At 39.9% G+C, this 13,372-nt stretch overlaps 1 protein-coding gene across 5 annotated transcripts in view; it reads right to left on the minus strand.

Moving 5' to 3' along the window:
• Positions 1 to 3,150: 3,150 nt before the first annotated feature.
• The window catches only part of LOC117337687 (sodium/hydrogen exchanger 8-like), a 33,306-nt gene continuing 23,084 nt past the window's right edge, over positions 3,151 to 13,372 (minus strand). The window contains exons 16-17 of one of the 5 annotated variants that reach the window (XR_004534895.1): positions 7,595 to 12,352; positions 3,151 to 7,256 (exon numbers count right to left, since the gene is read on the minus strand). Coding sequence is in view for 1 of the 5 variants with exons in the window: in XM_033898787.1 (XP_033754678.1) it covers positions 12,212 to 12,352 (141 nt within the window). In the remaining 4 variants the exon portion in view is untranslated. Of the gene's footprint in view, positions 12,353 to 13,372 lie in introns of all 5 variants that reach the window. The other 4 variants (XR_004534894.1, XR_004534893.1, XR_004534896.1 and 1 more) reach the window with 4 other exon arrangements.

The following is a 13,372-nucleotide window of genomic DNA, read 5'->3' on the forward strand; positions in this document are numbered from 1 at the left end:
GTCCTGTTTTCATTTCACTCTGTACTCCTACTATACCAGGTGAGGGATACCTCCTGTATACCTACTGTACCAGGTGAGGGATACCTCCTGTACTCCTACTGTACCAGGTGAGGGATACCTCCTGTACTCCTACTGTACCAGGTGAGGGATACTTCCTGTATACCTACTGTACATGGTGAGGGATACCTACTGTACTCCTACTGTACCAGGTGAGGGATACCTCCTGTATTCCTACTGTACCAGGTGAGGGATACTTCCTGTATTCCTACTGTACCAGGTGAGGGATACCTCCTGTACTCCTACTGTACCAGGTGAGGGATACTTCCTGTATACCTACTGTACCAGGTGAGGGATACCTCCTGTATTACTACTGTACCAGGTGAGGGATACCTCCTGTATTACTACTGTACATGGTGAGGGATACCTCCTGTATACCTACTGTACATGGTGAGGGATACCTCCTGTACTCCTACTGTACCAGGTGAGGGATACCTCCTGTACACCTACTGTACCAGGTGAGGGATACCTCCTGTACTCCTACTGTACCAGGTGAGGGATACCTCCTGTATTACTACTGTACCAGGTGAGGGATACCTCCTGTACTCCTACTGTACATGGTGAGGGATACCTCCTGTACTCCTACTGTACCAGGTGAGGGATACCTCCTGTACACCTACTGTACCAGGTGAGGGATACCTCCTGTACTCCTACTGTACATGGTGAGGGATACCTCCTGTACTACTACTGTACCAGGTGAGGGATACCTCCTGTATACCTATTGTACCAGGTGAGGGATACCTCCTGTACTCCTACTGTACCAGGTGAGGGATACCTCCTGTACTCCTACTGTACCAGGTGAGGGATACCTCCTGTACTCCTACTGTACCAGGTGAGGGATACCTACTGTACACCTACTGTACCAGGTGAGGGATACCTCCTGTACTCCTACTGTACCAGGTGAGGGATACCTCCTGTATACCTACTGTACATGGTGAGGGATACCTCCTGTACACCTACTGTACCAGGTGAGGGATACCTCCTGTACTCCTACTGTACCAGGTGAGGGATACCTCCTGTACTCCTACTGTACCAGGTGAGGGATACCTCCTGTACTAATACTGTACCAGGTGAGGGATACCTCCTGTATACCTATTGTACCAGGTGAGGGATACTTCCTGTATTCCTACTGTACCAGGTGAGGGATACCTCCTGTACTCCTACTGTACCAGGTGAGGGATACCTCCTGTACTCCTACTGTACCAGGTGAGGGATACCTCCTGTACACCTACTGTACCAGGTGAGGGATACCTACTGTACCAGGTGAGGGATACCTCCTGTACTCCTACTGTACATGGTGAGGGATACCTCCTGTACTCCTACTGTACCAGGTGAGGGATACCTCCTGTACTCCTACTGTACCAGGTGAGGGATACCTCCTGTATACCTACTGTACCAGGTGAGGGATACCTCCTGTACTCCTACTGTACCAGGTGAGGGATACTTCCTGTACTCCTACTGTACCAGGTGAGGGATACCTCCTGTATACCTACTGTACCAGGTGAGGGATACCTCCTGTACTCCTACTGTACATGGTGAGGGATACCTCCTGTACTACTGTACATGGTGAGGGATACCTCCTGTACTCCTACTGTACATGGTGAGGGATACCTCCTGTATACCTACTGTACCAGGTGAGGGATACCTCCTGTACTCCTACTGTACATGGTGAGGGATACCTCCTGTATACCTACTGTACCAGGTGAGGGATACCTCCTGTACTCCTACTGTACCAGGTGAGGGATACCTCCTGTATACCTACTGTACCAGGTGAGGGATACCTCCTGTACTCCTACTCTACATGGTGAGGGATACCTCCTGTACTACTGTACCAGGTGAGGGATACATCCTGTACTCCTACTGTACCAGGTGAGGGATACCTCCTGTATACATACTGTACCAGGTGAGGGATACCTCCTGTACTACTGTACCAGGTGAGGGATACCTCCTGTACTACTGTACCAGGTGAGGGATACCTCCTGTACTCCTACTGTACCAGGTGAGGGATACCTCCTGTACTCCTACTGTACCAGGTGAGGGATACCTCCTGTACTCCTACTGTACCAGGTGAGGGATACCTCCTGTACACCTACTGTACCAGGTGAGGGATACCTCCTGTACACCTACTGTACCAGGTGAGGGATACCTCCTGTACTCCTACTGTACCAGGTGAGGGATACCTCCTGTACACCTACTGTACATGGTGAGGGATACCTCCTGTACACCTACTGTACCAGGTGAGGGATACTTCCTGTACTCCTACTGTACCAGGTGAGGGATACCTCCTGTACTCCTACTGTACCAGGTGAGGGATACCTCCTGTACTCCTACTGTACCAGGTGAGGGATACCTCCTGTACTCCTACTGTACCAGGTGAGGGATACCTCCTGTATTCCTACTGTACCAGGTGAGGGATACCTCCTGTACACCTACTGTACCAGGTGAGGGATACCTCCTGTATTACTACTGTACCAGGTGAGGGATACCTCCTGTACTCCTACTGTACCAGGTGAGGGATACCTCCTGTATTACTACTGTACCAGGTGAGGGATACCTCCTGTATACCTACTGTACCAGGTGAGGGATACCTCCTGTACTCCTACTGTACATGGTGAGGGTTACCTACTGTACTCCTACTGTACCAGGTGAGGGATACCTCCTGTATACCTACTGTACCAGGTGAGGGATACCTCCTGTATACCTACTGTACATGGTGAGGGATACCTCCTGTACTCCTACTGTACATGGTGAGGGATACCTACTGGGAGGCTTTAGTTGGTGGATCTTTATAAGGTAAACCCCCAGAAATAAAAATATCATCCAAGCGCATGCTTGATACCAGGATATCCAAGTCATGTGTATGTTTGATAACAGGATATCCAAGTCATGTGTATGTTTGATAACAGGATATCCAAGTCATGTGTATGTTTGATAACAGGATATCTAAGTCATGTGTATGTTTGATAACAGGATCCAAGTCATGTGTATGTTTGATACCAGGATTTAATCCAAGTCAAGTGCACATTTGATAGGCCTATATTATCCAAGTCATGTACATGCTTATTTGACAACAATGAAAACAAGAACAGCAACCAAGCTTTAGAAAAGTTTCAGTTTATTGGTCCTCAAGGATATCACATTTCACAGCATAGTGGATTATTAATTATGGACACTCAGGAAAGCCTTGGAATTTCAACTTATCAAGTTCACTCATATTTACATCCTTGTTTTCATTAATTGGCTGCTACATTATCCTAATATGTTTGGTGTATGTGATACTACTTACATTATCCTAATATGTTTGGTGTGTGTGAATACTACATACATTATCCTAATATGTTTGGTGTGTGTGAATACTGGGTACATTATCCTAATATGTTTGGTGTGTGAATACTAGGTACATTATCCTAATATGTTTGGTGTGTGAATACTAGGTACATTATCCTAATATGTTTGGTGTGTGTGAATACTACATACATGATCCTAATATGTTTGGTGTGTGAATACTACTTACATTATCCTAATATGGTGGTGTGTGTGAATACTACATACATTATCCTGATATGTTTGGTGTGTGTGAATACTAGATACATTATCCTGATATGTGTGGTGTGTGTGAATACTACATACATTATCCTGATATGTTTGGTGTATGTGATCATGAATACTAGGTACATTATAGGTGAGATAAATAGATATACTCCCAAACTGTGATATGTTACTGATCCATGCTTTCATTCCTATATAACTACCAACAAAACTAAACGGCCTGTCACACCAAAGTACCAGGACTATAAAAACCATTAACAATCTGCCATAAGTAATACCAGTATAAGTACCAGCATTCCTGCTGTGATACCGTGTTCTATGTCCTACCTAAAGACAGATTCTCGCATATTTAACAGGATGATACCGTGGTTACTAGGAACTCCATCTCGCACGGGTTAGAGGAAAACTAGGAACTCCATCTCGCACGGGTTAGAGGAAAACTAGGAACTCCATCTCGCACGGGTTAGAGGAAAGACAACTGGTATGTGGTATACACGACTCACAGTAGAGAAGCATGGTCATTTTATGTAGCCTAACCATTTTGAAACTTGATAACGTCATACATTTCAAGGCACATTTCATGAAACATTGCTAATGGCCCAATGAATAGATTTCACAACAAATTAAATTTGTTACTTTAATTTGAAGTATTTAAGCAAAATTATCAAATATAGGTGTTACATGGATAGTGATATCTAAACTCTCATGCAAGAGTTTGGCTGGCCCTGAAATCTCAAAAGGTGTGCTATAGTTAAGCTATGGCAAGTCAAATTGATTAGGTGTGACAGGCCTTAAACCCACAATTATAAGGTACACAAAGGCAAAAGGTGAAAACATTTTGATTCTATTTTTAATATCATTGTCAAGTAATTCAACCCATGAGCTATATACTTTTGTGAATTTAACCAGGGGTCAACACTACCACCTAGACAGTATCCACAAGTAATGAAATCTATTTTTTACCAGGTAATTTGTTTTCAGGTACGAGACATACTGACCTTCACCTTTGCGGTTGTTTGACTATGAACGATACAATAACTCGACAACCTTGACCTTTGATAAGTGTGGTACATATATATACATGTATATATATCACAAGTCACATTGACCTTTCATTCGTGTGGTAGATATATATATCACCAGTCACCTTGACCTTGGTTTCGTGTGATACAGATACATATATCACCAGCCACCTTGACCTTTGATTCGTGTGATACAGATACATATATCACCAGTCACCTTGACCTTTGGTTCGTGTGATACAGATACATATATCACCAGTCACCTTGACCTTTGATTCGTGCGATACAGATACATATATCACCAGTCACCTTGACCTTTGATTCGTGTGATACAGATACATATATCACCAGTCACCTTGACCTTTGATTCGTGTGATACATAACCCTGTGGGAGAAACCAATCGGCCGATGTATTTTACAATTTAAAGTAGTAAACACAGAACATCAGTACATCAGTTTGTGTTGTTGATTGACCCTCTAATACAAAAATATTCATTATCTATACATTGTAGAGAAATTTAGTGAAAAACAAGTGATAAAAGAATTTAAAAGCACGCTTACCATTCAGCTTTAGGGGAGTAAACCTTATTTAAACTCGCAATTTAAGAGTAAAAGTTTGAATCAGGAAACATGGAAGTAATAAGGTGATTAATGTCACATGTCAGTATCAGGAAGATATTTATTTAGCTGTGTCAGATTAACACTATGAGCAAAATCCATTGTTCTGGAAAACAATGACATATAAATACAGAAATATTCACATATACATAACTATTGTATTTATAAACTGAACATTAGTATGACTAGAATACTATGCTACAAGTTATATGCCATTTTATGTTTACAATTTACACCTAGCAGCATACATGCTAGCCCTCCCTATTTAGGCGGGAGACTCAATTTTTGACTATTGCCCTAAAGAGTAAATTACCAGTAAAATATCTCAATTTTTTGGAATTTTACAAATCAAGCTAGTCTACAAAAAGAACAGATTTAAAAATTAATTTTACACATTTGGTATTCAAGAGGTGGTCTTGAAATGTTCAGTAGCTTGAAAGTTTGAACAAGCACAATCTCCCCATGGAATTCCTAAAGGTTGGCTAGCAGGAATCTGGTGCTGAATGACAAATGGCCTACAACTAATCTATAATGCTAATTTGTTAAAAAATTAAAAAATCATTTTAGCCATTTTACCAATACGTAATGATGTGGCGTATTTGTCACTCGTATCTTTCTAGTCTTTCAGCAATCTAATCTGATGATCAACAGGAAACTGTTAATCAATGGTGATTCTGTCTGTAAAAGATTTCTCACTAGTACAAAGCATCAATAAATATTTCTTCAGGATTAGACCCTACAATGGATTAAAACTCTGGATCAATAACTGTATCACTACTTTAATACAGTTCAAGATAAAATAAGACACATTCTACAGGAAATCAGCTATTACACTATACAAAGTTTACCATTTTGATATACAAAACACACAGAATCATAAACTTATCTTATCATATGGAACAAACAATGTATATCCTAAGGGTATATGATAGTAGGTCTTAGGGTGACAGGGTAGGTCCTATGGGTGACAGAGTAGGTCCTAGGGTGACAGAGTAGGTCCTATGGGTGAATGAGGTTGTAGGTCCTATGGGTGAATGAATTTGTAGGTACTATGGGTGAGTGAGTTTGTAGGTACATTATATGGGCGAGTGAGTTTGTAGGTACTATGAGTGAATGAGTTTGGAGGTACATACTATGGGTGAGTGAGTTTGTAGGTCCTATGAGTGAATGAGTTTGTAGGTCCTATGGGTGAATGAGTTTGTAGGTCCTATGGGTGAATGAATTTGTAGGTACTATGGGTGAGTGAGTTTGTAGGTTCTATGGGTGAGTGAGTTTGTAGGTACTATGGGTGAGTGAGTTTGTAGGTACTATGGGTGAGTGAGTTTGTAGGTACTATGGGTGACTGAGAGTAGGTCCTATGAGTGAATGAGTTTGTAGGTCCTATGGGTGAATGAATTTGTAGGTATTATGGGTGAGTGAGTTTGTAGGTACTATGGGTGACTGAGAGTAGGTCCTATGAGTGAATGAGTTTGTAGGTTCTATGGGTGACTGAGAGTAGGTCCTATGAGTGAATGAGTTTGTAGGTTCTATGGGTGAATGAGTTTGTAGGTCCTACTGGTGAATGAATTTGTAGGTCCTATGGGTGAATGAGTTTGTAGGTTCTATATATGGGTGAATGATATTGTACATCCTATGGGTGAATTTGTAAGTACCTTCAGTGAATGAGTTTGTAGGACAAAGTCTATGGTTGGGTGAGTTTTAAGTCAAGGTTTTATGGGTGAATGAGTTTGTAGGACCTATGGATGAATATGTTTGCAAATTGTATGTCATATGGGTGAATGAACTCGTAGGACACGGTCTATATGGGTGAATGAACTCGTAGGACACGGTCTATATGGGTAAATGAGATTGTAGTTTCTTTAGGTGAGTGAGTTTGTAGGCCCTATCAGTGAATCAACTTGTAGTGTGTAGGCCCTATCAGTGAATTAACTTGTAGTGTGTAGGACCTATCAGTGAATTAACTTGTAGTGTGTAGGCCCTATCAGTGAATTAACTTGTAGTGTGTAGGCCCTATCAGTGAATTAACTTGTAGTGTGTAGGTCCTCTGGGTGAGTGAGTTTGTAGGCCCTATCAGTGAATTAACTTGTAGTGTGTAGGTCCTCTGGGTGAGTGAGTTTGTAGGCCCTATCAGTGAATTAACTTGTAGTGTGTAGGCCCTATCAGTGAATTAACTTGTAGTGTGTAGGACCTATCAGTGAATTAACTTGTAGTGTGTAGGCCCTATCAGTGAATTAACTTGTAGTGTGTAGGACCTATCAGTGAATTAACTTGTAGTGTGTAGGCCCTATCAGTGAATTAACTTGTAGTGTGTAGGCCCTATCAGTGAATTAACTTGTAGTGTGTAGGACCTATCAGTGAATTAACTTGTAGTGTGTAGGCCCTATCAGTGAATTAACTTGTAGTGTGTAGGTCCTCTGGGTGAATCAGTTTGAGGGCCCTATCAGTGAATTAACTTGTAGTGTGTAGGTCCTCTGGGTGAGTCAGTTTGTAGTTTGAGGGCCTTATGGGTGAGTGAGTTTGTAGTTCCTATGCGTGAATGAGTTTGTAGATTTTAGGTCCTATGGATGAGTGAACAAGATCAAATTTTGTAGACAGTAAAATTCACAAGTAAACAAGAAGTAATTTTCCCAGTAGTCATGCCTACGGAGTACTCAAATTTAAACCAAAACTTAAGTTCTTAAACAGACTTCAGATTTTATCTTTTCAAGTAAGTATCCTTACACAACTGTGGTCTCTGTAGGATTGATTTAGGGTTCTACATATACAATGATGTATCACATATATTGCAGTTTTTATTCAGCACCCTGATGTACTATTTACAAGGGAGACAACCCTGATGGGGGTCGGTACTTAACTCACCAGTAACTCACCAGTATATAACTGTTACATGATAACCGGATTAACAGACGGATTCTGTACAGAAATACAATGTTAAATACTGGACGTACACATGTAATATATAACAATATCCCAAACAAATAAATCCCCACATAAACAAATATAACAAAAGATATGTAATAAAACAGAACCCAGGGTGAAACAAACCGTACATACAGATGTTTTATATATAATACATCCTTCACTCCATCGCTGTATACATCCCTCACTCCATCGCTGTACCTCAGAGTTACAAAGTGAGGAAAACAAAATTCCTCTGAGATCATATAATAAAACCTTTGTGTCAACCCTCAATAAATCTTAAAGTGACTATAACTGTAATTCAGAACAGTAATCTCTTCGTATAAATAGTGAAATGGGTTTAAGATATACCTATACACAAGCCAAGATATGCTCTATACCTATACACAAGCCAAGATATGCTCTATACCTATACACAAGCTAAGACATGCTCTATAAATTTATGTTTTTGGTTTTATTTACCTCACCTGATGTTTGCTGCCCAGAGAAAGCCAAATGGAGTCATGAGGATGTCAGCAATGAGATCACAAAGCATTCTGTATACAATCAGTAACACATTCCTGAAGGACATACCAAACTGTAATGTTATTGTTTGGCACTGAGTTTGGTATTTACAGACCATGGACACTTTAATTAAATTTTCCATAACTGAGGGAAAGCCGTAGATTTATGATACATCTCTAAAATGTACTGTCTGATAATTTTCCAACTGATTTTTACAGCTATAGTCACTTTAATGACTATGATAGTGTTACATTTGAATCCAACATGAGTTTAAATTGGGGAGTACAGTAACATAACTAAACAAATCTCATTGTGAGACATTCACAACTGAATTACACATCAGTATAAATAATACGGAAATAAATCTCGGTATAATTACCTCCTTGGAAAGTAAGAGGTATATATGACATTCTAGCAACTCAAAAGCTACAAGATAATTCATGCAAATCCACCAATCAGAAAGACTGTAACATACAAATCATATGGGAACTGGTCAATCAGAATGAGGGTAACAAACTGGTATGTAATCCATTTGCTATCTAATTTGATTTGAACACAATATCACAGGAGAGAAATGATATCAGACATGTAAGTAGTTAAGGTTTGGAAACATACAGAAACACAGGAATAATTATTACCAACACAGTAAATATTCTCATTAAAACATGCACAAACTTTGTAGCAAAAATATGGCTTCATTTGTAAAGTGACAATACATATTAGCAAAAATACTAACATCTCTACATGAATGACTAATCTAATATTGTGAGAAATCAAATGTATACAACCAACAAATGAAAAAAAACATGATAAAGTTTTTGTCAAAACAGAAACCTGTATCTGATATCGGGGATACCTGTATCTGACATTAGGGATACCTGTATCCGACATCAGGGATACCTGTATCTGACATTAGGGATACCTGTATCCGACATCAGGGATACCTGTATCTGACATTAGGGATACCTGTATCCGACATTAGGGATACCTGTATCTGACCTCATGGATACCTGTATCTGACCTCATGGATACCTGTATCTGACATTAGGGATACCTGTATCCGACATTAGGGATACCTGTATCTGACATTAGGGATATTGTATCTGACATTAGGGATACCTGTATCTGACCTCATGGATACCTGTATCTGACCTCATGGATACCTGTATCTGACATTAGGGATACCTGTATCTGACATTAGGGATACCTGTATCCGACATTAGGGATACCTGTATCGGACATCAGGGATACCTGTATCTGATATCGGGGATACCTGTATCTGATATTGGGGATACCTGTATCTGACCTCATGGATACCTGTATCCGACATCGGGGATACATTTATCTGACCTCATGGATACCTGTATCTGACATTAGGGATACCTGTATCCGACATCGGGGATACATTTATCTGACCTCATGGATATTGTATCTGACATCAGAGTACCTGTATCTGACCTCAGGATACCTGTATCTGACCTCATGGATACCTGTATCTGACATCAGGGATACCTGTATCGGACATCAGGGATACATTTATCTGACCTCATGGATACCTGTATCTGACATCAGAGTACCTGTATCTGACCTCGGGATACCTGTATCTGACATCAGGGATACCTGTATCTAAATCCATGGATATTGTATCTGACATCAGAGTACCTGTATCTGACCTCGGGATACCTGTATCTGACATTAAGGATACATGTATCTGACATTAAGGATACCTGTATCTAATATTTGGGATACCAGTATCTGACCTCAGGGATGCATGAATCTAAATCAATGGATATTGTATCTGATTATAAAATCATGTATTGCAATGTAAATGTGGAAAGTCAATGTGGTTATCTTTTTTCAAAAGACACAAACTTAATATACCACATCAATTTATATGATACTGGTTTTTGCTTGATTTTACTATATACTGCACATTTACAAAAAAAGCCAGCTAAACGTTGCACTGCATTTGTATATCGATAGCATAAAAAGTAAAAGATGCACCTTTCTTAAAGTGTAAGTACCTCAGCACCCAGCATGTCACTGGTATATACTCAGCTACCAAACATTTAACAGCACTGTTATGCAATAAGTTAGTAGTTCTAATGTAGAATCAGCTCCAGCTTCGGTGAAACTGTAAACTAACAGAACCTTTATACAACCGGAAATATTTACATTCAAATTGGGCTAATGTTGTGTAGATTATCAACAAAATGTAATCAAATATGGGTCAATCACTGGACCAATCACTGGGACCAAGTTGGAACAGGACATGTGGACCAATCACTGGACCAATCGCTGGACCAATCACTGAGACCAATCACTCGGACCAAGCTGGAACAGGACATGTGGACCAATCACTGGACCAATCACTGAGACCAATCACTTCGACCAATCACTGGGACCAAGTTGGAACAGGACATGTGGACCAATCACTGGACCAATCGCTGGACCAATCACTGAGACCAATCACTGGGACCAAGCTGGAAGAGGACATTTGGACCAATCACTGGGACCAATCACTGGGACCAATCACTGGACCAATCGCTGGACCAATCACTGGGACCAAGCTGGAAGAGGACATTTGGACCAATCACTGGGACCAATCACTGGACCAATCACTAGGACCAAGCTAGAACAGGACCAATCACTGGGACAGGACATTTGGACCAATCACTGGACCAATCACTGGGACCAAGCTGGAAGAGGACATTTGGACCAATCACTGGGACCAATCACTGGACCAATCACTGGACCAATCACTAGGACCAAGCTAGAACAGGACCAATCACTGGGACAGGACATTTGGGCCAATCACTGGACCAATCACTGGACCAATCACTGAGACAATCACTGGGACCAAGCTAGAACAGGACATTTGGACCAATCACTGGGACCAATCACTGGGACCAATCACTGGGACCAATCACTGGGACTAATCACTGGACCAATCACTGGGACCAATCACTGGGACCAATCACTGGGACTAATCACTGGACCAATCACTGGGACCAATCACTGGGACTAATCACTGGACCAATCACTGGGACCAATCACTGGACCAATCACTAGACCAAACAGGACATGTGGACAGAGACCTCAGACACTTTGACGAATCCACTTATTTCCTGGTAATACATATCACAAAGATGTATCATTGACATTGGTACATGTAGCTTACTGAAATACTATCATACAGCACAGGCTTACCTTTCAAACTGTGTCACATATATACAACCCTCTCAACACTCATCATATACAACGTATGATGCTTGCCACACCACAGAACTACATGCCACCAGTATTTTCTAGAGATTGCATCTGTCTCTTGCACACAAATTCAATGAAAAGTACATATAATATCTATAAAGATGGCAACCCTTTAATGATACCAACCACATGGTGGATATCACCTCCCCTAATAATGCAGCACATCCTCAGTGGTTGATGCCACGTCTTAAATGATGCCACATCTCATAGCCGTTATTGTCCACCATTGCTACCACCCCTATGTGATGCCACACTTGGCTCGATGCCACCAACTAGTGATGCCGCACCTCCTCACGGGTGATAAGACTAGTCTCGACCTCATCATCTGAATCAGACTCGGAGGGTGCTGCCCTCACATCCTTAGACCACTGGTTGGTGAGATAATCCATCTGTGTTTTCCCCTCACGCACCTCCTGGAAAAGAAAACAAGGAGTTACTTCCCTTTAGTATCAACATGGTCATATCCTGGAGGATTACAACACATTTCAACATCATCCCTCTCCAAGTATTCACAAACTGTTATTTTTTTTTTCAAAATATTTTATTCAATCAAGCATTTGAATTAATTTACATACAATATTTCTTAATAGAGATAGATCTTAGATATAAAGTGGATTGGACAACAGGCTAAGCCTATACAGGTCCTTTCCGTACTTCCGTTATAAATATTATAAATAATTTTAGTGGTATAGTTGTATTTCTAATTAATTAACGATATAGTAAAATGGAATGCTTACTATCAATTAATGGAGGAAAAGAAAGATCATAGTTGAGAGGAAAGTTTTGCTTATAATAGAGAAGATAATTTATTGAAGAGAAAGTATAACAGATAAGAGAAAAGGTCAATAATAAATATATATATAAATAAATAAATAAATAATTAAGTAAAAAATGAATAATAGATTTAATAGTAAATAATAGAGATACAAAAAAAAAAAGACAACAGAGAGAGAGATGAAAAAGAAAGAAAAAAAAAGAAGAAGAAACCACACACACACACGCACACACACACACACCAATCTCATCCCCATACTCATTCACACACACATACATACATACATACATACATACATACAATTATACTGTAATACAGTACTCACATACACACTGCCACATATACTTATATTCTGTTATATAACATTTTGGTGTGTTTTTATTATATAAATTACTTATAAGTTAAAAATCTTTTTGTTTTTTTTAAATATGTACTTGTATGATATAAGATAATTTCATTAATTTCATTTGATTTCTCAAGAGAGCCATTTAATAAGATATTCACATTTACCAGGAACAATCATCAGTCAAGTGATCAATAAATTTATCAAGTTGTAAGTCACTTGCATTATTTCGTAATTGACATAGTAATATATTAAGATTCCTAGGGTTATAGTTAATAAAAGTTTCAGAAATTGTTGTTGGAAATAATGTTTTTA

Source organism: Pecten maximus, chromosome 11 (assembly GCF_902652985.1).
Source record: "Pecten maximus chromosome 11, xPecMax1.1, whole genome shotgun sequence".
Taxonomy (NCBI): domain Eukaryota; kingdom Metazoa; phylum Mollusca; class Bivalvia; order Pectinida; family Pectinidae; genus Pecten; species Pecten maximus.